The sequence below is a fragment of the Cheilinus undulatus genome, linkage group 2 (genome assembly GCF_018320785.1).
Source record: "Cheilinus undulatus linkage group 2, ASM1832078v1, whole genome shotgun sequence".
Taxonomy (NCBI): domain Eukaryota; kingdom Metazoa; phylum Chordata; class Actinopteri; order Labriformes; family Labridae; genus Cheilinus; species Cheilinus undulatus.
The window spans coordinates 52,964,112-52,988,569 of NC_054866.1; the positions used below are offsets into that span (position 1 = coordinate 52,964,112).

At 41.8% G+C, this 24,458-nt stretch overlaps 1 protein-coding gene across 9 annotated transcripts in view; it reads left to right on the forward strand.

The window, feature by feature from the left end:
- LOC121525321 (latent-transforming growth factor beta-binding protein 4) overlaps nt 1-24,458 on the forward strand; it is a 113,985-nt gene that overhangs the window by 67,548 nt on the left and 21,979 nt on the right. For 5 of the 9 annotated variants that reach the window (XM_041811308.1, XM_041811273.1, XM_041811292.1 and 2 more), the window contains exons 10-29: nt 633-692; nt 3,482-3,604; nt 5,633-5,809; nt 6,095-6,232; nt 9,126-9,443; nt 9,937-10,134; nt 11,259-11,390; nt 12,665-12,790; nt 13,031-13,144; nt 13,225-13,344; nt 13,574-13,687; nt 15,942-16,061; nt 16,130-16,249; nt 16,498-16,617; nt 16,854-16,979; nt 17,106-17,231; nt 19,035-19,157; nt 19,557-19,688; nt 21,622-21,747; nt 21,948-22,088. In XM_041811308.1, the coding sequence (XP_041667242.1) occupies nt 633-692; nt 3,482-3,604; nt 5,633-5,809; nt 6,095-6,232; nt 9,126-9,443; nt 9,937-10,134; nt 11,259-11,390; nt 12,665-12,790; nt 13,031-13,144; nt 13,225-13,344; nt 13,574-13,687; nt 15,942-16,061; nt 16,130-16,249; nt 16,498-16,617; nt 16,854-16,979; nt 17,106-17,231; nt 19,035-19,157; nt 19,557-19,688; nt 21,622-21,747; nt 21,948-22,088 (2,754 nt within the window). The remainder of the gene's footprint in view (nt 1-632; nt 693-3,481; nt 3,605-5,632; nt 5,810-6,094; nt 6,233-9,125; nt 9,444-9,936; nt 10,135-11,258; nt 11,391-12,664; nt 12,791-13,030; nt 13,145-13,224; nt 13,345-13,573; nt 13,688-15,941; nt 16,062-16,129; nt 16,250-16,497; nt 16,618-16,853; nt 16,980-17,105; nt 17,232-19,034; nt 19,158-19,556; nt 19,689-21,621; nt 21,748-21,947; nt 22,089-24,458) is intronic. The other 4 variants (XM_041811253.1, XM_041811245.1, XM_041811263.1 and 1 more) reach the window with 4 other exon arrangements.

Consider the following 24,458-nt stretch of genomic DNA (forward strand, 5'->3'; position numbering starts at 1 on the left):
ATGAACTCTGACCTTAACTGTGTCAAGTGAGGCCTGCAGGTCTTTAGATGTTGTTCTGGGTTCTTCTGGGTCCTCCTTGATGAGTCGTCCATGCCCTCTTGAGTCATTTTGGTAGGCTGACCACTCCTGGAAATGTTCTCCACTGTTCACAGTTTTCCCCATTTGTGGGTAATGGCTCTCACCATGGTTGGCTGGAGTCCCAAAGCCTGAGAAATGTCTTTGTAACCTTTTCCAGACTGGTAGATGTCAGTGACTTTGTTTCTCATCTGTTCTTTCGATGGCTCCATGATGTGTATTTACTCAGGTTATCTTTGTCTAATATTAAATTTGTTTGATGATCTGAGGCATTTAAGTGTGACTAATATGCAAAAAAAAAAAAAAAAAAAAAAAAAAAAGGAATCAGGGAGGGGCAAATACCTGTGGCTTTATTGTCGCTCACCATGATATACCATGATCGATACTCACAGCCGATGGATCCTAAAACCTTCTGACTGCCAGGTCAGGCTGTAATCATCCCTGTGACATGTAGTGTGACCTCAGCATTAAATCATGCACATTTTATATTCTTCTCTGTCTGATTGTCTCATGTTGAGTTTATTTTTAATTTCTTATCCTTTATTGATCATCATCAGGTGGAAGCAACAGCAGCTGTCCTGCTGGTTTTGAGAGGGCCAATGCAACAGACTGTGTCGGTAAGTTTCATCCAACATCAACACACATTTAAACAGAAAGAATACACTCCAGGGAGAAAAACCTCTGTATTAGTGTGGATCTCTGCTTCTGATTGGGTGATTCTGATAGGTGGAATTACGGCACCAAAATTATATTTAAACACCTGTTTTTCATTGTTTGTTATACCCTAGTGAAGACCTCTGTGAGTCAAAATGCTGAGACATCCTTCTTTAATGAAGGGACTTTATTATCATCAGAGGGCCTCAGATTTTCTGTTTTGACCCTTTTTTTTACTATAGTTTTTATTGGCTTATAACCCAGACAGTCACCTTTTCCTTTTTCAATGTGATCTTGTCCCCTCATTCTTGAAGAGCACCTGACTTTTTTTTGTCACAATTTTTTCCCCAGTTTTTTGACCCTGTGCAGCACTCACAGGGTATCCGCGGGGTCTTGAAAAGTATTAAAAGGTGATAAATCAATTTTGGGAAAATTAAGACCCTTAAAAAGTATTAAAGTCTTATCACGACTTTATAAAGTCTTAAATTTTGAAAGTATTTTTTCTGAATTAGCTGTCCAAGAGCTTAAGTCCCAAAAACATCATAAAAGTGTGTGAATTTATTCATTTTTATTAAAAAACAACGATGAACAGGTACATAAAAAACTAGGCTATTGTGGGTGCATTTGTAAATTGTCTCTGAGAGCGCCAGAGCGAGCAGGCGGGCGGGTGGAAATTCAGAAGCACAAAGATTCTCTATCCCAGCCTATTTGAATTTTGTTGTATCATAGTGGTCTATAGTCTTTATCACAAACTAAAACTGTTAAGGTAAAAATATCACTGATGTAAATGGTTACAGCTTGAAGTGGCGGTGAGGTATTAAAAATATTGAGAAGGTCTTGAAAAAGTCTAAAAAGGTATTAAAACTAATTTAAAGATTCCTGCATATACCCTGACTCAGCCTTGTTTATATATGATAAATATAGTATATTTGCTGTAACTCAGCATGGGCAGCATCCCTCAGTCATTCTTCCTGTTTTTCTTTGTGGCCACTCAGAAAAAAGGACATGTATCTTTAATGCATTTTTGACCCAGGGAGTTAAAATACTGAAAATACTAAGCTTTTTAATGTCTCTATGGCTCAAATAGTCATGGGTTTATTTAGTGGGACATTCACATCTTAAAGCAGGAGTGTTCTTAAAGGGCCAGTTCTACAGAAAGACTAAAAAAAAACAGACCTTTATGTTTGAATTTCACCAATTTTAGTAATATATTGATTTATAATAAGAAATGAAAGTGGAAATCTAAGAAAAATTATGAAAACAACACATTAAAGTGTGCAACTATAGTTCAGTTTCTTTAAGAAAAAAAAAGGTTTGGTCACAAAACTAAATGCTTGTTTTTACAGCTAATTCAGAAAGTGTTCAGACAGTGGTTTTCTTATTTTGCAGCCTGATGCTACAGTCATTTCAATTCATTTCTCTCATTAATCTACACTCAGATCCCCAGAATGTCAAAATGAAAAAAGAAGTTTTAGAAAATTGCAAATTATAGCAAAAAATAACTGAAATATCACAATGACATAATTATTCAGACCCTTTACTCAATACTGAGTTGAAGCACCTTTGGCAGCAATTGCAGCCTCCAGTCTTTCTGAATACGCAGCAAGCTTTATAAACCTGGATTGGGGAATGTTCTGCCATGTTCTTCTTTGCAAATCCTCTCAAGCTCAGTCAGGTTGGATGGTGACTGTTAGTTTCAGGTCTTTCTTGCCTGTGTGCTTAGGATCATTGTCATGTTGAAGGTGAACTTTCAGCCCAGTCTGAGATCCTGAGTGCTGTGGAGCAGGTTTTCATTGAGGATATCTCTGTACTTTGCTCCAGTAAGCTCTCCTTCAACCCTGTCCAGTCTCCTAGTCCCTGCTGCTGAAAAACACCCCCACAGCATGATGCTGCCACCACCGTACTTCACTGTTGGGATAGTATTAGGCAGGTGGTGAGCGGTGCCGGGTGTCCTCCAGATTTAACATTTACAATCTTGGTTTCATCAGACCAGAGGATCCTGTTTCTCACAGTCTGAGAGTCCTTCAGGTGCTTGTTTTGCACACACCAAGCAGGCTTTCAGTGTTTTGCACTGAGGAGAGGGTTCTGTTGAGCCACTCTGCAATAAAGCCCAGATCAGTGGAAGGCTGCAGTGATGGTTGCCCTTCTAGAACTTTGTCTCATCTCCTCCAGGATCTCTGGAGCTCAGTCAGAGTGACCATCAGGTTCCTGGTCACCTCTCTAACTAAGGCTCTTCTCCCCCGATGGCTCAGTTTGTCAAGGTGACCAGCTCTTAGAAGAGTCCTGGTTGTGCCAGATTTCTTCCATGTGAAGATTCTGGAGGCCACTGTGCTCTTGTGGATCTTCAGAGCAATTCTGTTTTCTCTTTGTCGTGATGGGTTCTGAGTGTGGATTAATAAGAATAAAAAGGAATCTGAAAAATGTGAAGGGGTCTGAATACTGTCTGAATGCACTAAAAATGTCTTAAAGTAAAGTTGATTGCAGCAAAGTCTTTGCATATTGCATTCTCAAAGGTGCTAGTACAGAATGAATGAATCTTCCTTATAAAGATGTCATTAAAGTGAACCTCAGCTGTGGGTTAAAGTGAGCATTCCTGGTGAATTTTGACTAATCTGCACAGTAAATGTTCTCCAGCTTTAATGTGAACATCAGTTAAAGGCATCAGTGAGAGAAGGAGGAGCTTGGTGGTGAGGTGGATGTGTGGTAATGTGTCCCTGCATGTTTGTGTGTTACTGTGTGTGGTGGTGTGTAGATGTGGATGAGTGCCTTCAGCCAGGGCTGTGTGAGAACGGGATCTGTGTGAACACCAGGGGGAGCTATAGCTGTGTGTGTAGGGCGGGGTTCATCCTCGACGCCTCACATGGAATCTGCATCTGTGAGTAACACACAAACACACACACGCACCGCCGCCGGCATGGGAATGAAAGGAGGAATAAGGCAGACTGAAGGTCAGGACTTCATGGATCCATCTGAGCTCAGAATGATTCTATAAACTGAATCTCTGTTGCTGTAGTCATCTGTCTGATCAGGATAGCAGATGATCATCAACCTCAGGGTCAAACATCTGAATGCAGAGTTAACCCCTAAGGTACCTAAGGTCATAGTCACAGGATGGCAGGGTCCTGCTCTCTCTGTCTCCACTGTGTTAAACATAAAAGTCCAAACCAGCAGAAATCCTCATTAGAGTTCATGAACTTTGATTCTTCTTCTGTGGCTGTGAAGGTCAGCGTAGGTCCGTCTGCAACCGTGTCAGCGTTTGTCTTTGTCCGCTGTCAGAGTGCGCCGTTGTACAGTCGTCTCTGTGTGGGTTCTTTGTTCTCTAAACGTCTGAAGGTTCTTTGTTCTGGTTAAATCGGTGAAGTCTGACCGAGGTTTGGTGCTCAGATGGGTTTATGAAGCCTGACTGGTGCTCTGCATATTCTGACCGGCATTCACTGAAGAAGAAGAAGAAGAGGACAAGGAGGATGCTGGTTCACCTGGTAACCATAACGCTCTAATAAAAGCTGATTAATTAAGTTTGATCATGTCTCTTCTTAATGCTGCTTCCAAACTGGCTGGAAATGCTCATGGACGGTGTGTTTAATGAGTGTGTTTAAAAGCTTCATGGTGATCATACGTGTGTCTCTGTGTTCAGAGCTGATGGTCGGCTGCTTATCTGTGTTGCCTGATACTTGCACCTGTCATTTTCATACAAGCCTGCCAACCTGTCGACAAATAATTACTGAAATATACGTAGTTTATCATTTTCAAGTTTCATTGATATTACAGCTTGTCTATATTACCTCCTCTGCTATTGTTCTGTCATTGTGATCCAAATAAAGTTCCTGTTGAAAAAATAAACTTTGAAAATTGCTGATCAAGGAAGAAGGGTGCTGCAAAAATGGTTCATAACTATTCAGGACATATAAAGTTGATATTTTCTGGTGTACTTCTCTGGATTTACATTTTGGAGATTTGTTTTTCCATCTCTACGTTCTTGCCAGCTTGAAGGGATACTTCAACATTTTGGCAAATTTGCCCATTGCCATAATCCCTATAGTCTTAGTAAAAGGTTCATTACCTTTAGTTGTCAGTACAAGCTATTTTTAGATTGGCACTTCCAAGTTAGGAGCTGCTGTGCCAAGCATGGTAAATGTGCAAGTCACAACTTGTCCACAAGAGCGTTTTGGAGTTGTTGGATTGTGTATTTGATGAGTTTGATGAGGGAAAGCCAAAAATACCATCTGTCTCTATTGAGTTGGCAACAGCAGCTCCGAACTTGGCAGTGCCGATCTAAAAATAGCTTGCACTGAAAACTAAATGTAACGAACCTATTACTCAGACTATAGGTATTATGGCAATGGGCAAATTTGCCAAAATTTTAAAGTATCCCTTTAATAAAAATGCGTGTGTAGTGTTGTCCTGACTGTTTGTCTCTGTCTGCATCCAGCTGTTCTATGTCTTTCATCCCGGTCTGAGGTGGGACAAATGGCTGATTTAAACATTTTCATTGAAGAGTAAACACCCTGGGTTAAATCTGATTGACAGGTGCCTGTTAGATCAGAGAAGTTTGGTTAACTTACAGGACCAAATCTGGACTAAATGCAGTCTCATTTTTGTGAATGGTTGTTTAATGTCTGCTCTGAAATAGCACTGTTGTTTATTGCTCCAAAGATGCTTCATGGACAAGCGTTCTCTTCCTGTTTGCATCATTTCTTCTGCTCCTCTCGTCCAATCAAACCTCAGTGCAGCTGGTTTCTGTGATGTCAGAGCATGCCTGATTATTGCTGAGTCATGTTTCATGCATGTATCTGATCCTGCATGCAGGCTTGTGCTGGTGTCTCGGCTTAAAGTCTGTCTCCGCTCTGCTAGGCTCCTCGATGTGATCCTAACTCATCCCTGTCCTCCTGTTTGTCCTCCTCAGCTCAGAAAGTGATCTCAGAGGAGAAGGGTCAGTGTTACCGGGTCCTGGGTTCAGGTCTTGGTCCTTCATCATGCTCTCTGCCGATTCTCAGGAACATCACCAAACAGATCTGCTGCTGCAGCCGGGTGGGAAAAGCCTGGGGGCCCAACTGTCAGAGATGTCCTTACTTTGGTTCAGGTTAGTGAGCAGAATAAACAAAGGTGGAGCCACTCTGAGACCCTGTTTACATTTGCATCAACAGTGCTACACTGGTAACACTTTAGTCTGTGCCTCTATAGTCCACATTAACAATCCGTCTTCAGTCCTGATATCAGAACTCGCTGTACCAAAGCCACGAGCCTCACAGCCACAAGTTAAGAGGCTCATGGTGCCTCTTTAACAGCTTTTCTCACTCATGTTGTCATCATTGTTGATATAATAATCTTGTTCAGAGTATTAACCCGTCTCTGTGCCCTCTTTCAGTGGCCTTTAAGGAGATCTGTCCAGCCGGTCCTGGTTATCATTACTCGGCTTCGGCCCTGTCGTTCAACCAGAGAGCCAACGAGCAGCTGGGTGGTCGAGGAGCTTCGTTGGTAACCAACGGAAACCAGGATAACCAGGGTACCTGATTTAGATCAGCCTAGATCAAACCTGCTAGGTTAAATCCTCAGAATAAAAGTTGTGCAGCTATTTCAGAATATTTGGCTCTTGGCATAGAAAGACAGAAATATGTGAGCGTAAAGATGCAAAGACAGAAGTCACCTACAACTACAAACATCCAACCGTGGCCCTTCTAAGATACCCTGCAGCTTTAGTTTTAGATTCTGGGTTCATTTTGGACTTTTTAGTAAATATACCAACATGTTTAGTTACTACAACAGTGTATTAGAGACACTAGAAGAGATTAAGTTCACACCAAACTCTCTCAACCTTGTCTTTATGGACCTTGCTTTGTGCACTGGTTGACAGTCATGTTGGAACAGGAAGGGGCCATCCCCAAACTGTTCCCACAAAGTTGGGAGCATGGAATTATCCAAAATCTCTTGGTATGCTGAAGCATTCAGAGTTCCTTTCACTGGAAATAAGGGGCCAAGCCCAGCTCCTGAAAAACAAGCCCACACCATAATCCCCACCTCCACCAAACTTTACACTTGGCACAGTGCAGTCAGACAAGTACCGTTCTCCTGCAACCGCCAAACCCAGACTCGTCCATCAGATTACCAGATGGAGAAGTGCGATTCGTCACTCCAGAGACCACGTCTCCACTGCTCTAGAGTCCAGTGGTGGCGTGTTTTACGCTTTGCATTGCACTTGTTGATGTATGGCTTGGATGCAGCTGCTCGGCCATGGAAACCCATTCCATGAAGCTCTCTACACACTGTTCTTGAGCTTATCTGAAGGCCACATGAAGTTTGGAGGTCCGTAGCAATTGACTCTTCAGAAAGTTGGCGACCTCTGCGCACCATGCGCCTCAGCATCTGCTGACCCCGCTCCGTTTTTTTACGTGGCCTACCACTTGGTGGCTGAGTTGCTGTTGTCCCCAAACACTTCTACTTTGTTATAACACCACTGACAGCTGACTGTGGAATATTTAGGAGCGAGGGCATGGAAGTGATTGGAACACCTGATTTCAATTATTTGGATGGGTGAGTGAATACTTTTGGCAATATAGTGTATTTTGGTTATGTCAGCATCATTCTTTAGCTACATAACCTTGCAAAGCAGATGGATATGCCCATTTCCGTGTTTCTCACTGGTGAATCCATCTTGCAAAGCTCCCGTCTGAACCTTTTGAGCCCGGTTAGAAAGTGACAGGATCAATCAGCGGCAGTACTTTAGGGCGCGGCGGAGTCATGACGTAAGCAAGCAGCGAGAAGAGGCTGGTGCAATTATGGTGGAAGAGATTAGCGTGGATGCTGCTTAAGGACTGGTTTTATCAGAACTGGACAACATTTCTTTGTTATAAGAAGAACAAAGAACAGCAGTGAGTTGTTTTCTTTTCAAGAAGAACAAAAGTCATGTGCTGACATGTCTGCAGTCGCCATGGTTCACCTTACACAGTTCTCGACGGAGTTTACTCCTCAGTAGCAGCTACATCACGTGTTTTGTTGCTCAGATTGGCTTGAAAAGATGTGGCAGAAGATTCATCCAATCACCGTCTGAGTTTTTTTTCAAAGGCTCTGCCCTTTCCAAAACGCCCTCTATGAGAGGTTAACCATGCCAGGTTAGCAGCCAAAGTGATGTAGAATAAGTCTATGGGGTTATAATTGCTGAAAAACTCAATGGGCATTTGAACGTTTTTGGAGCAAGGCTTGTTCATTTTCTCTGAACTTTCCATTCACACCTGCCTTTGTGCGTCCTTGTGCTTAGATTTTCTCTGTGTTCAAATTGTCTGCTTGCTCTCAGATTTTTAATAGCGTGCTCAAATGTCCTGTGTACTTGCTCAAACCATTCTCGTGTCATTCAGGATGATTCTGCATATTTGTGAAACTGGCACTCTCTGATTTCTCTCTGTGCTCAGAGATACTTTCTCTGTGTGAGCTCTGATCTTGGATTTTTTGATGAACCAACCAATAAGAAACAGAAAAAGGATCAGCCAGTCATGTTTGTTTTCGCCGTTGTTACTATGCTGTTCTCCAGGAGATGTTTGCTCTGACCTCACTAAGAGAGTCCCAACATTCTGTCACATACGCTCACATCATCTCATTCGACTTACAAGCTCTTTAATTCCAACTCAGTTCCTCCTACAGACTTCATTTTTACGTTAATAAGTAGACAAATTATTAAGCTATTCATGCTGGATTTGCTTTTTTTCCAATCTTTTATATATTATTAATTTCTGTTAAAGTTTTACGATGATTCTTGGCTCTGTGACTTTTACAGTGTGTGTGTATGTAATAGAATGTTGGGACTCTCTTAGTGAGATCAAAGCAAATGTCTCTTAGAGAACGGCATAGCAACAACGGGCAAAGCTAACACGATTGGTCATCCTGTTCCTGTCTCCTATTGTTTCATCAAAAAAATCCAAGAACAGAAATACGTTCCAAGTGGCCAGGGAAAGTTTTATATGTGAAAACAGAAGAGTGTGGTGGTTTTACAGACAAGCAGAAGCCACCTGAATGAGAGGAGAAGTTCCTCTCATTCAATTTTACATTCATTTTTGAATGTAAAATAGAGGAATTTTAAAATGTGAGAAAAATATGTGATTAATCATGAGTAACTGCCAAAATTCTGTGATTAATCTCTTAAAAAACATCATTTGACATCCCCACTTAGTCTTATCTGCTTTGTGTGCACTATGGCACAAGCAGCTGAGGCTCATGGGTATTGTAGTATTTAGAGCTGTCCTAAACCAATAAAAACGGACTTCAGAATCCTTTATATACTTTTAGTTTGTTTTTTTTCATTTAATGCAGTTGTTGACCTGGTTTCTGTGAGAAGATTGACAACTACACTTAACAAAAATATGATCCATCTGTCTTTTGTCCTCTCCTCCACCCACCTCTCCTCCCAGGTCCTGGTTCTGGATCCAGTGGAGCCTCCAGGTCTCCTCAAAACCCTGCCTTGTCTGGATCCAGTACCTCGCTGAGCTCTTCTTCAGTTGTCGGATCAGCTGGTTCCAGCAGACCCAGTCCACCCCAGCCCCAACCTCCACCTCCGCCTCACCGGGTTGACCCCTCTAGGCCCATACAGCCCGGCGGCACCAACACCATCACCACGCAGGACAGACCTCAGACTCCAGGCCGACCTGGGACCCCACTGAGCCGACCAGATGCTGTTCCGTCCTTCACAACACAACCGAGACCACAACCTCCACTGACAGGGAGTCAAGGTAGCGGCCTGCTGTGTTAAATTAGACTGTTACTGTCATAATATTTAGCACACTTAGTAGTGAGTTAGAACGGAGTCATTGAGGCCTGCAGAGTTAGGAGGAGTTACCAGATAGGAACAGCTAAACACAATAGCAACTTGTAAACTGTAAACTTAGCTGAGCTTCCTCCACTTTCCCAGATCTTTGCTGAGATGTTTCTACACCTTGATTGGAGTCCATCTGTGGTAAATTAAACTGATTGGACATGATTTGGAAAGGCACACACCTCTCTATAGAAGGCCTCACAGCTGATAATGATATTAGAGCAGAAACCATGAGGTCAAAGGAGCTGCAGAGCTCAGAAACAGGATTGTCAACAGCCTATTTGAGGCAGAAGATATTCTCAGGCAGTCATTATATCAAATATATTACTTGAGCTAGTCTAATTCTCTAACCTTATGGAACAACTGAACTGGTGTGTTTTTCATTTTTCTCATCCCTCATCTTTCTTCAGCAGGCAGTCGCTTCTCCTCTTCCTCCTCCTCCTCCTCGGTGTCTCTGCCTGATCGGCGGGACTTCCTCCCTGCTCCGGCCCAGCCACAGAGCCCAGAGCGTGGGTCAAGGCCCAGTATAGGACTTCCTCCTATACAGAACAGACCAGCTGTAACCACGGCAACCACAACAACAACAACGCGCCCGGCCCGAGTCCAGAGTGAGTACCTGCAGATCAGAGTCAGGCATCTGTGGATGAACATGCATTCATGAATTTACCACACAAAAAACAATTATGCAACAAAATCAGTTTGTTCTCATCTCTGGGGATGTGAAGAGGAAGATGAGAGACCCCAGACTCAACAATCCAGACAAGCTGAAGGATGCTATCAGAACAACCTGGGCTTCATAACACCCCAGCAGTGCCATGGACTTATCACCTCCATGACACGAGCAGAGATGCAGGACTTCATGCAAAATTTTTTAGTTGTTCTTTTTTAGCAAGCGTCTAGTTATTATTGCTAACACCAGTACTAGTTTGGCTAAGGCTGCACTGAAAAAAAGGTGATAATGATTCACTCCAGTTTCTAAAAGTCCTCTCCCTGGAAGGAGTTTTGAAAAAAAGTGTTTTCAGTGTCCTAAAATGCTGGTTGCGTGTCTTTTTTAAAACACTAGATTACATGTGGAATAGGCTTTAATCTCTCAGAGGATGAGTTTTTAACTTCTCATCCAAGACAACAGACGACTGAAATACTTTCTCATTTACCCACCCAGAACAAAGCATAAACACAAATCAAAAAATATGTTCACTTTTCTCCAGAAATAAATCTTTGTAGGGGGGATCTTCCAGGAGATTTAATGCAGTTAGTGGTGTTTTCAGACCACCAGGATGTTCTAAATCCTCCTCTCTAATTTTATTTGGACGCTAAAGAGACTCAGAGGAGGCCAGCATCTGTGTTCAGTTTGTGGAGAATTACCAAACACACACAATTACACACAAACACATTTGCACCTGAGCTTAACACCAGCTGAAGTCAGTCTCTAGGAAGATTTACGTCTTTATCCAAAGTGAATAATCAGAATGAAGAAGACTCCAAAGAGACTTCAAAGAGCTTTCTGCCTTACATTAACAGAGTAAAACGTTTGGCCTCATTCACAGAAGGATTCTGCAGCTTCTCTGCCTCATAAACCTGTCAATATAAGTCCAAAAGACAGCCTAGTTCACAAATCCCACACGTGGTTTTAAATGCTTCCCTAACTGTGCTGCAGAGCAGACAGCGTCTCTGTGCCCTGTTGATCACTGTAGATATCGTCTAATTCACAAACACATGTTTTTGTGTGCAGCAGTCCGAGGTGTATGTGAGAGCAGACCAGGTGTGTGTGGGCGTGGCCGCTGTGTGGATCAGCCAGGTGGGAAACACACGTGTGTGTGTGATCAGGGATACCAGCCCAACTCTCAGCGCACCTACTGCCAAGGTATTGCCAACCTTTGGCCTTGACTGACAGTTTTCACGAGTTCAGGTCACTTATGATGCAGTTTCAGTTCAACCTAAGCTCAGATACAGTGATGTGAAAAAGTGTTTGTCCACTTTCTGGTTCCTTTTTTCATATTTGTAACACTTAAATGTTTTCACATCATCAAACTAGAAAAGTACTCGGAGAGCGTAGACCTCCGCCATTAGCCCTCCCAATAGTAAAGAATCTTTTAAAAAAAATTCCTGGATCCAGACGGTAATCCAGATCACTCCCAAAATCTAAACAGTTCTTTCTTAGGTCATTTCGAACATTCCCTGAAATTTTCATCAAAGTCTGTCCTTAACTTTTTTTAGTTATGTTGCTAACAAACTAACAAACCCTGCTGATCACATAACCTCCCTGGCGGAGGTAAAAATGTAATTATTGGATCAAGAAAACCAGACCAGTTTTTTAATGATTATCTCATTCTATCTTTAATCTCAGAATTTTTGTGTTTAATCTCTGAATCCTGTCTTTAATCTCAGAATTCTTGTGTTTAATCTCTGAATCCTGTCTTTAATCTCAGAATTTTTGTCTTTTATCTCTGAATCCTGACTTTGATCTCAGAATTTCTGGCTTTAATCTCAGAATTTGTCTTTAATCTCAGAATTTCTGGCTTTAATCTCAGAATTCCTGGCTTTGATCTCTGGATTCTGACTTAATTTATGAATTTTGTCTTTAATCCAGAATTTCTGGCTTTAATCTCTGAATCTTGTCTTTAATCTCAGAAATTCTTGCTTTAGTCTCTGAATTTTGACTTTAATCTCAGAACTATGACTTCAATCTCTTAATTCCAAGATTAATCTCAGAATTCTGAATTTAATCTATAATTCCAGCTTTAATCTCATTCTGAAATAAATCCTAGAACACTGACTCTAAACCATGAATTCAAACTTTTATTTCATTCAGATATTCATCTCAGATTTCTGACTTTGATTGACCCTGTAATTCTGGCTTTAATCTCATTCTGACTTTAATCTCAGAATTCTTACATCAATGTCAGAATTCCAACGTTAATCCTGGAATTCTGACTTTCTAAGAATTCCAACTTTAAGCTCAGTCATTAACAAAAATCCTCTTCCATCTGATGTGATAGGTTTGATTGAAAAAAAGTTAATCTTGCCTGAAATGTGATGCTTTAAAAGAGAACAACAATCCTATGATTGTTTTAAAAGTTCCTTCATGTAGGACAGAGGGTCTGTGTAATCATTTTTATTTTGTGTGTTTCTGTGTAGATGTTAATGAGTGTGTTCAGTCTCCGTCTGTGTGTGCGGTCGGTCAGTGTGTGAACACCATGGGTAGTTACCGCTGCATCTGTCCGTCTGGATACAGGAGCAACAGTCAGATGACCAGCTGTCAAGGTAATGTGCACTTCCTGTTTCATGCATTCAGGTTGTCTGTGCTTCTGAACACATCATCACACCATAGATGTCAGCTTTACTGTCTGTACAAAGAAGACCAACGTAACAATAAATCCTGATGACTCTCCTTGAGTCAAACAACAGATATAAATATCAGTGAGGATTTCAGACTGAAGCAGTTTGACATTAAAAACTGTAAAGACAACAAACTCTAAATGAATGTTACTGTGAAACCCTCAGACATCGATGAATGCCTGCAGAATCCCTGCAACAATGGTCGCTGTGACAACACACCAGGCAGCTACAGGTGTGTCTGTCGCCTTGGTTACCGGCTCAGCAGGAACACCTGCACAGGTAAAGATGCCATCATTGTGTACAAACACCAAAACTGTCCATAATAGGCAGTCTAAACTAACATACCGACCGTGTTTCAGACATAGACGAGTGTGAGGATCCTCTGCAGTGTCCGGGTCAGGAGTGTATCAACAGTCAGGGTTCATACCGCTGCGTTTCCTGTCAGCCAGGATATAGGCTGGTCAACAGACTCTGTACAGGTAAAACACCTTTCTGTGCTCGGCTCATGTAAACCTTTATATAATAAGAGTGAAGGAAATTCTAAAAGTCAAGAAGATTAGAAGCTGCCTCAAACCAAATTCAATGAAATCCATCACTTCTTACATTGTTTTGGGCTTTAGGCCTCCATCAGATGGTAACATTGTTTTGATGAAGGATCACAGCTGGTTGAAGAACAGCTCATCTGTGTGACGTTGTTATTGTCCGCAGACATCGATGAGTGTCGCCAGGCTCCCTGCTCCAACGGTCGCTGTGAAAACACACCAGGAAGCTACCACTGTGTCTGTCGCCATGGTTACAAGCTACAAAACAACACTTGTGCAGGTAAAATGGTAGTTGGTGGTAGATACATATTGAGCTATTATAGTTGCAAAACTATTTGAAAATGTGTAAATAGATAAATAAAGCTGGGTTTCACTGTGCGATTTTCAGACAATTCAGACATTAATTTGAATCACGTGACTCACTTGGAAGTTGAGTCCAAGTAAGAAAATCTACATGGCAATAAAACTTTATATGCTCCTTGCTGATATGTTTATCGATACAGAATTTACAGAATCGATAAAACCTTAAATTCTGTAGCAGCAGTTTTAAACTGTACATCCCTCGTAGTAGAGGTTGGCAAAAAGGCCAGCAGATGGCAGCAGCCATAAAACTATATAATGCAGTATATGCCTCACAACAAAACAAGTTGCTACTCACATTGGTGACATGGATCATAGCAACATGGATGCTAGAGTTTATCTGCTGACACCAATACTAAAAGCAAAGATTTTGGATTTATTCAGGTTTCTTCAAACACCAAAAAAATCAGGAGTTGGACATGAGTCATACAAGCTGTGCAATAAACAAGGTAAAACACTGCAGCAACACCAATCTTCATTGACACACACCAGGCTAATTAACAGTTAGCAACAACAGCTAGGCTCACTGGGCTAAAATGTATCACGAACAAGCACTGAATGATGCTGTTAAATCAAAATGTCCATCAACTTCTAATCAGGCTCAGGAGATCATAAGCAGCACTTTTTAATTTATATGATAAGACTTGAGCCGAACAACAGTGCTGATAACAACGGCGTCAGGCAGCTGTTTCAGGCAGTGTGAGTCCCGCTGTTTAATCTTCACTTGTCGGTTCATCACAGAAACTTCAGTGCCATTTTATGCAGAAGTAGAGCAAAAAGTCATCATTACAAATACAAGTAGGCTAAGAATGAAGTTAAAGCAGAACAGATTGTGGCTGTTTGTAGGTATTTAAAGCATAAACACGAGAAAGTAGATCAAAAGGGGTCTGGCTGCAGGCCATTCATCTCTGACAGAAGTAAGCCATTTTAGAAAATATATAGTCCTGCTTCCTCGCATTTTAACTATCTTTGTGCAGTCTGAAGATGAGGATTTTACTCATTTGCTGCACTGAATTAAAATGCTGCTGGAATCTTTTTTTTAAGGGGAATAGACCAATATAGAGTAAATCTATTCTGATCTCTGAACTCTTTGACATTATATCAGTTTTTAATGTAATCAGGTAACAACCAGGTGTTTGTGGAGGGAGACTATGGGAAGTGAGCTGATTGTCACATCCAGCTTTAAGGACTGATGGACTGTGTTTTGGGGAAGGTATGACGTGACGGGCCGGTGGTTTTTTTTGTTTTTTTTTTAATCGTATTACGGAAGCCTCCATTCTTAACAACACTACACGGCTTAGGTCCTTAGAAGTAAAACAAATTATTGACTGTGATTGTGGTTGCATGAGTAGAGACCAGTGGGAGCCTTAACAGGCTTGTTGTTTACGTTAGCTGTTAGCTGTAACACTGTCGTTGTAACGTCCAACCCTCAGGTTCGTCGTGTTGTCTGAGTATTTCACTCTGGCAGGCATATCTTGCAAATGACGACTCATGTCCAAGTTTATGCTGTCTTTAATGTTTTGGAAGCCAAAATAAGTCCACATATCCGCTATGAATGCAGCAGAAGCTGCTCTGCTGGGTAGGCACGACCAAATGGCTCGCTCAGACCAGAAGTCTAGCGTGAAGAGGAAGAGGAGAGGGAAGAGTCAACTGCTTGCTGCCACCTGGCATCGCCTGCCGCCAACCAGTGTTCAGGGATGAAATTACACCACAAACTATTGCACCGATTAAAATGATTTATGAATTAATAAATATCGATACTGCTTTTTAAAATATCGAAATATCACGATACTTTAGTGTAACAATTTTTTGTCCCACCCCTATCATTAGCCCTGTAGCTTGTCACTGGTCATGTCCACAAAGTCAAACAGCTGGATCCGAGAACACAGATCTGCATGAAGGCTGCGTGTCCATGGCTGACTTTTTTTGTGTTGGCAGCGCACATGACCTCATTTCCAGAGCACTTCTCACCAGTGCTTGTTGTTGCTTATTGTCTACGACAGAAACAGCTGATGCTGAGGGTGCTTCTTCTGCCCAGAGCGCTCAGAATGCTAGACTAAAGGGGTTAAGTGTTAAAGTAAGCGCTGTTAACGCTAAAAAAGGTGGCAATGAACACAAGCCTGTAGACATGAATGATGAAGTTATGACATATTGTTCTCCTGACTGTGTTCCAGATGTAAACGAGTGTTCAGAGCCGTCTCAGTGTCCGGGCCAGCAGTGTGTCAACACCGTGGGGTCTTACAGATGCGTGTCGTGTCAGCCAGGATACACACTCGTCAACAGGCAGTGTACAGGTACACACACACTCACACAAACACATTCACAACAACACAGCCATACACTCATCACGTTTTCTCTGTAGATATAAACGAGTGTAAGCGCGGTGATTCCTGTCCTGGTCAGCGCTGTGTGAACACTGAAGGATCCTTCAGCTGTGTTGACTGTCAGCAGGGATACCGCAGCATAAACGGACTGTGTACAGGTACACACCATAATGTTAAAGCTTTTTCTTAAGGCAGGTCTGCTTGACTGTGAAGGGTTTTACAGGTTTCTGTTCAGGAAATAATTATGGCAGCTATAAGTTTCAGTGACAGTGTGCAAACAGGACAGACATGAGATCATTTTTCTTTTTAAATGTGCAGAGAATTTGAACAAAAGAAACTGACTGACTGCAGATTGTGCATTAAAATAAAAAGATGATGTTACTGATAATGACTGGTTGTGTTTCAGATGTAGACGAGTGTGAACAGACCTCTCAGTGTCCCGGTCAGCAGTGTGTGAACACTATGGGCTCGTACCGCTGTGTCTCCTGTCAGCCTGGGTACAGCGGCAGGGACGGCTCCTGCCAAGGTAACACTCTCACATGGTTCAGACACGTGGACATCAGCAGCCTGCTGATCCAGCTGAATTTAAGATCGTCAGAGGGAGAAATGGAGTGTCTGTTTAGAGTAAATGTTGATTTTTTTTGTCCAGAGCTGTATCAGAGTTTAGAGACAGCTCTAATGTGCAGCTCAGGGTCAATATTTTCAATCGCACTGTTCCTGAAAGTTTTGTTGATGACCTCTGTATCTTTCTTTCTCCTGCAGATATCGACGAGTGTGCCAACGCTGGGGTGTGCGAGGCAGGACGAGTGTGCATAAACACCATCGGCTCATTCAGGTGCGACTGTGCACCCGGGTATCGAGCCTTTGGCCTCGGGAGGCAGTGCAGGGGTGAGACCACAGCCTGGCAGGAACATGAATAGCATAATAACACCTTTACTAATGATGCAAACCTCATTTATGCTTTCATATGTCTGCAGAAGTTTGACGTTCACAGGTTTATTTTTTCCACCCCAGACATTAACGAGTGTTTGGAGGGAGATTTCTGCTTCCCCAGAGGAGAGTGTGTGAACTCACCTGGATCCTACACGTGTGTGTGTTCTCCAGGATTCACACTGAGCGACAACAAGACTGCCTGCCTCGGTCAGTGAGTGTTCATGCACGTGTGCTCAGCAGAATGACATTAGTGGGGTTTGTTTTCAACCTTTTCTTTGTGTTTCCCTTTCAAATATAATTACCTTCAGTCCTGAGGCATGCCTTAATGTTTCAACTGCAGACAGATTAAAGTCTGAAATTAATGCATTGAACGTCTATGTTTGAGTGTTAGTTTAACTAAATATCCAGTGAGAAAAAAAGTTCAACGTTACATCTGCTTGTCTTTTCTATGCTCTTATCAATCAGAGACTAAGGGTCTTCTGCTACTAAAACATATTCACCTTTGAGCTAACATGTTTACCTCTGTGCTAACATGTTTACCTTTGTGCTGACATGTTTACCTCTGTGCTAACATGTTTACCTTTGTGCTGACATGTTTACCTCTGTGCTAACATGTTTACCTTTGTGCTAACATGTTTACCTCTGTGCTAACATGTTTACCTTTGTGCTGACATGTTTACCTCTGTGCTAACATGTTTACCTTTGTGCTGACATGTTTACCTCTGTGCTAACATGTTTACCTCTGTGCTAACATGTTTACCTCTGTGCTAACATGTTTATCTCTGTGCTAACATGTTTACCTTTGTGCTGACATGTTTACCTCTGTGCTAACATGTTTACCTTTGTGCTGACATGTTTACCTCTGTGCTAACATGTTTATCTCTGTGCTAACATGTTTACCTTTGTGCTGACATGTTTACCTCTGTGCTAACATGTTTACCTCTGTGCTAACATGTTTATCTCTGTACTAACATGTTTACCTTTGTGCTGACATGTTTACCTCTGTGCTAACATGTTTACCTCTGTGCTAACATGTTTACCTCTGTGCTAACATGTTTATCTCTGTGCTAACATGTTTACCTTGGTATTATGTTTACCTTTGTGCTAAAATGTTTACCTTTGTGCTAACATGTTTTGTGCTAGCATTTTGTCATTTGCATTTATCTTGCAAAGATATGATGCAGGTCACTTGTTTTGGCTCAGTTGGCAGAGCAGGCACCTATCAACAGAGGCTAAAGTCCAAGATGCACTGCACAATGCATCTTGTTGTGAGGGATAGGAATGGGCAGCTTTAGCTTAAACTGATATAGCTACACCAGCTACGCAATTAATATTATTACTAAGCCAATGTAGCTAAGTTGCTTTAGCAACATGAGCTTTAGCAAATGTAGCTGAAGCTAATGAAGCTACTTAGGTAACACATCTTACATAGCTCTGGTTCCTGTGCCTGTGTGTGCACGCTGATAAGTGCCTGTAAAGAATGAATACCTAGATACCTAATACAATCCTAGATGTGCCATTTTATAAAACTGCTTCATTATTTTCTTTTCTCACCAATGTTTTTTTCACTCTTTTGTTGATACCATGATTATGTCGAACTGCACAAATTACTGATTAAAGGTGACAAGCCATCCCTAGGTTGCTATTTCCATGTCATTGTTTTCATGTTTGAACATTAACCTCAGGAGGGAATTCATGCCGCCTGGGGTTTTCTATATTTTTCCGCACATGCAGAACTTAACTCAGCTTGTTTTTGGTGTAATCTTGTTCCAAATTAAACCATACCCCCTGAAGGCTGCACAGTAAATAACCCAGGCCCTGTGTTGGATGGTCTGCAGATGGATATGTCATGGTGTTCGTGCTGCTCCTGCAGCTTTGGCTTTTCTGTGTCTGCCTTCAGCGTTGATGTAATGGTGATGTCATTTTGGTTCGTGTTCATGACAACAGCTAAACGAACACAACCAAAGTGTGTTACATGTACCGACAGCCTCTCTCTCTTCTTCTCTGTAGATGTGGACGAGTGTCTGAAGTCTGGTGTGTGTTTGGATGGCCGCTGTGTGAACACTGAAGGCTCTTTCCACTGCCAATGTCAAACCGGCTTCACCACCAACCCGGAAAAGACGGCTTGCCTCGGTACACTCAAACACAAACACAAGGCTGGGGATGAACCTGCTGTTTAACCTGTGTTTATGTACACAACCATCCCTGTCATCAACATACAAGCCTTATTCCAAAAAAGTTGGGGCGCTGTCTAAAACGTTAGCAAGAATAGAATGCAATGATTGTCAAATCTCATAAACCTGTATTTTATTCACAATAAAACAGAAACAACATATCTGCAGCAACGATTTTCTCTTGTCAATTAATAAACAAACCCAAAACTCAGATCAAACCGACCACTGTTGCCCAGGATAGTGGATCTTGGACAGGATCAAAAAAGCCATTGTCAGTGCAGCGTTTATTTGCTTTTTGCTGTTTTTAACTGACTTTATAGTCCAGTCTGATTCCTCTGATTTCCTTTTTGTCTTTCAGATGTCAATGAGTGCGTCTCATCTGGCGGGTCAATCTGCGGGTCAAAGCGTTGTGAGAATACCATTGGTTCGTACCACTGTGTCACTTCATGTGAACCTGGTTATAAGGTGACAGAGACTGGCGGGTGTGCAGGTGATTTTAACCACATATTATACCTTTTTATATGCATTTATCTTCTTTTTGGTTGACCACTAAGGTCAGCCCTACATATGGCTCTGTATGTGTCGGACTCTACTCTCAGAGCCATACGTACAGAGTTGCGCTACGGGTGGGTTTAGTTGTACAGAAAGCCATCGGTAATGGCTGCCTCCACTGCTGTTGATATCTCAGATATAGCTTTAGCATTGTGTCCATTTTACTAAAACTGGGCCACGTTTCTGTAGGACATAAAGAATAATACAACCACATAAGTTTTTATGTTGTGAAAGGCATTTTCGCTCTTCTGCCGACCTGCTCCGGCATGACTATTTGATAGTTAAGGGAAAAGGTTAGTTGTTGCAAGTGGTTGCTCCTGCTAGTGGAGTATTTAGCTCACACTTAGCCACGGAAATGTTTCTTTTTTCGGAAGTGGACTCCGTCTCTGTATTAAAAACAAGGACAAGGAGAAACACTGAGAGCTTTCTGTAACAGAAAAGGTGTTTTCACTCTTCTCCCACTCTGTTTCAGCATGTATAGCTATCGAAACGGTTACGGTTTTCTGGTGTATCCGGTGGCTGCTGCGGTAGCCGTTAGCTTGGATGTAGCTGTAGGAAAGTGGCAGTTTAATCCAAACTGGTCTACATTTCCTTGGCACAGAAGTTGTTTTCGCACATCTCCCAAGCAGCCTTGGCATCAACTTTACATGAAGGCTCCGCCATGTATGATCTCAGGCAGCGTTGGCCTGCACTACGTCATTTGTCACTCTGATAGGCCCGTCATGAATGTGACAGAACGTTCCTCCAATCGCCTTCTGAGGATTTTCTGAGAAGTTCTGCCCTTCCCAAATGGTTGCTATGGGAGCATTCCCAGATTAATGTCAAATATATTCCGTCGATCTGGTGTGTCGGGTTAACTGTTTCCTGCCGACAGGGCTTTATGTTATAAACTTTAGGGGTCCTTCAATTCTCAACCCACAGACATTAGGGACAGCACAGTTGCACCCCCAGGATACCAATCACTCTGCCAGAACACACAATTCAGTCTGGCATTTCAACAGGCATCCCAGATAGTTGCAGTCAGCCATATGGTACTAGCTTTTAGCTTAGTCTTGTTTAAGATGTTCAGTGTTTTTACGTTAATAAGTTCAAAATATTTACAAGGGTATGTAAACGTCTCCTTACCTGCCATAAATATGGATTTAAGAACAATGTAAGTAACTTTTTATGCAGAAATATTTCTGAACATCTTTGATAATAATTTATTCTAATGGAATGCTCAGACAGAAAGCACTGACTGTATGAAGCCGGAACATGAGCCTGCTTTTGGGAACCTGAAGCTGTCTACCTCCGTGATGTTTGCTCTGTGTTCAGCATCGTCTTCACTGGTCAGTTTCTGTGCAGCTGTAACCCTTTCAGTTCCTTCTGTTTGCATCTGAGCTGTTGGCGCCGTGGTCAGCCTGAGCTGATGCTGTACACTCAATATATACGTCAAATTTCATGGTACAATAAAAGAGCACAGCACAATCTGAAAATGGACTTTCCTGCAGTTGTTTCACATGAAAAGCCTCCTATAGACTTTCCTTCTTAGACAGAAATGATTTATACATAACAGGATGGGCTAAATGGAAGCTATATATGGTCTGCCTTGGACATTTTCACCTTATTAAAACATCACGTACCTTTCTTTTAATTTCTGCTCTGATTACCTTATTAACTATGAAATAATGTGTAAAAATCTCCATGGAGCTTAGATTGTAAGCTGTGAATTAAACATTTTTGGATGTAACAACTGTTTTATACCTGTTGGTGTTATTTCTTGCCAAAGGGTATATATAAATGTAAATGTAAAATATAAAACCCTTCATAGAGATGTGAAGACTCTCCTGAATTAATCTTTATTTTTCTGATCTTTCTCTTTTCCTTCTCAGATATCGATGAATGTGCCAATAAGACGGTGTGTGGGGATCACGCTGTCTGTCAGAACGTTATAGGAACGTACCTGTGCGTATGTCACGAAGGTTACACCTCCAGCGCTGAAGGAAAGGCCTGTTTGGGTACGTGTCTGTCAAACCAGGAAGCACTAAACCTAAATCTGTTTCTAGTCTGGCCATGACAGGGTTCATGACAGGGACTTGTAGTCTCTAAGACTGATTGGTACTAGCATACCACAAAAACAACTCCACTGCATTGAAGGCTATGTAGCTAAGTCTTTGAAGCTTTCTAACAGACCCATTTCTATCCCTGTCTCTCTTAGATGTGGATGAATGTGAGTCCCAGCCTGGTGTGTGCGGCTCTGCTCGTTGTGAGAACGTGGAGGGATCCTTCAAGTGTGAAAATGACCGACAGGGATACGAGTTTGACTCCAGCAGCAGCAACACTGCAGGAATAGGTACAGGTCAGATCACAGAGTAGGAATGTCTACCTTAGAGACGCCCGATCCTGTTTATTATACTGCCGACAGCAACGTCTGATTTAATGTTTGATATATCAGTTGGTATAGCAGTCAGTCAGCCTACTTACTGTAGCTGTGGGGTAAACTGGAACTTCCTACAGAGGGCAGCATAACCTCGTAGTAGCAGAAAAGTCATCCTTATTCATCAGAACATGCTTTTACTTTCTTTGTTCAACAGCAGAACAGAAACCTCCTGAGAAGCAGTGAAACAGGTATCCTATAGCTAGGACAACTTTAAAGGTGATTCCATTTATTAAGGGAAAAAAAGCCATCCAAGCCTCCTGGTCCTAAGAGAAAAAGTCTTTACCCCCTAAACATAATAACGGATTGTTCCGCCTTTGGTGGCGACAGCTGCAAGCAAGCGTTTGTGATAACTGACAATGAGTCTTTCACATCACTGTGGAGGAATGCTGTCCCACTCTTCTCTGCAGAATAGTTTTGATTCAGCCACACTGGAGGGTTTTCCAGCATGAACGGCCTGTTTAAGGTCACAGCATATCAGTCAGATTTAAGTCCAGACTTTGACTAGACCACTCCAGGACCTTTATTTAGTTTTTTAGTCCATTCAGGGGTGGACTTGCTGGTGTGTTTGGGATCATGTGCTTGAGCTTGAGGTCATGAACTGATGGCCGGACATTCTCCTTCAGGATTTTCTGGTAGAGAGCAGAATTCATGGTTAAGTGGTCCGGGTCCTGAAGCAGCCCCAGACGATCATGCCACCACCATGTTTGACTGTTGAAGTGATGTTCTGTTGATGAAATGCTTTTAGTTTTCCAGAAAGTTTAGCTTTTGTCTAGTCGTCCACAGAACATTTTCCCAGAAGTCTTGGGGTTCATCAGGATGTTTTTAGTTAAATGTTAGATGAGTCTTTGTGTTCTTTTTTGTCTTTTTTGTCAGCATTGGTTTTGGCCTTGGAACTCTCCCATGATGCCATTGCTGCCCAGTCTCTTTCTGATTGCTGAATCATGAACTCTGACCTTAACTGTGTCAAGTGAGGCCTGCAGTTCTGTAGCCACAATGTGCTCTCATCAACTAACAAACTAACTCAAAACCCAAAATCAAACCGACTGCTGTGGCACAGGATGGTGGGTCTTAAAGAGGATCAAAAACGTCCATGTCCATGCAAAGAATATAGCTTCTTAGGTGTTTATTCACAAAGGTGTCTCACGAACAATTAGTATTTTCCTGGTGTGCTCCTAACTCATGTCTTCCTGGTAAAAAAAACATTCACTTTCCCTGGTGCCCGTCCATCCTATCCTTCCTGCCTATAATATAAACGTCACCTTGTGCCAAACTACCAAATATATCAAAACAAAAGCCCCAATCAATACTTAAATATTCTATACAATAACATTAGCGATATCAAAATTAATCCTCAAGTTCTCCCCATACAAATAACGAATAAGTGTAAAATTATCCAACTAAACGAAATAATGGGAATAGCTCCAACAGGTCTTTAGATGTTGTTCTGGGTTCTTCTGGGATCTCCTGGATGAGTCGTCCATGCTCTCTTTGAGTCATTTTGGTTGGCCGCTCCTGGGAAGGTTCACCACATTTCACAGTTTTCTCCATTTGTGGATAATGGCTCTCACTGCGGTTAGCTGGAGTCCAAAAGCCTTAGAAATGTCTTTGTAACACTTTCAGAATGATAGATGTCAGTGACTTTGTTTCTCATCTGTTCTTGAATTCCTCTAAATGGCACCATGATGTGTTGGAGATCTTTTAGCCTACTTCACTTTGTTAGAAAGGTTCTATTTAAGGGGTTTCTGGATTCAGCAGGTCTGGTAGTAATCAGGCCTGGGTGTAGGTAATGAAATTGAACTCAGCTTTCCAAAAAAATGTGGATAATCACAGTTAATACATGATTTAACAAGGAGGCAATAACTTTTTCACTTATGGGCCAGGTAGGTTTGGATGGCTTTTCCCCTTAATAAACGCAGCCATTATTTAAAAATGGACTTTTTTATTTGCTCAGGTTATTTTTGTCCAATATTAAGATTTGTTTGATGATCTGAAAACTTAAAGTGTGGCATTTCTGCACAAAAAAGAAATCAGGAATTTTAACAGTACTGTGCATGTGCACAAATAAAATAAAAGAATAAAAATGAATAAATCTGCTGTAGCAGAGGAAGTTTCAGAGCTGTTTTTAAGCCAACAGTTGAAAGCATTTCCCCAGAGTTTTAACTGCAATCATATCTGAGACTACAGGTTTTCTTCATGTTCTGCAAACCAAAGATTAAAAATGAAAGCACTCAGTGATGATCATCTCTTGTTTGCATGCTTTCTTCAATACTTTAGCTCTCCATGGTCCAG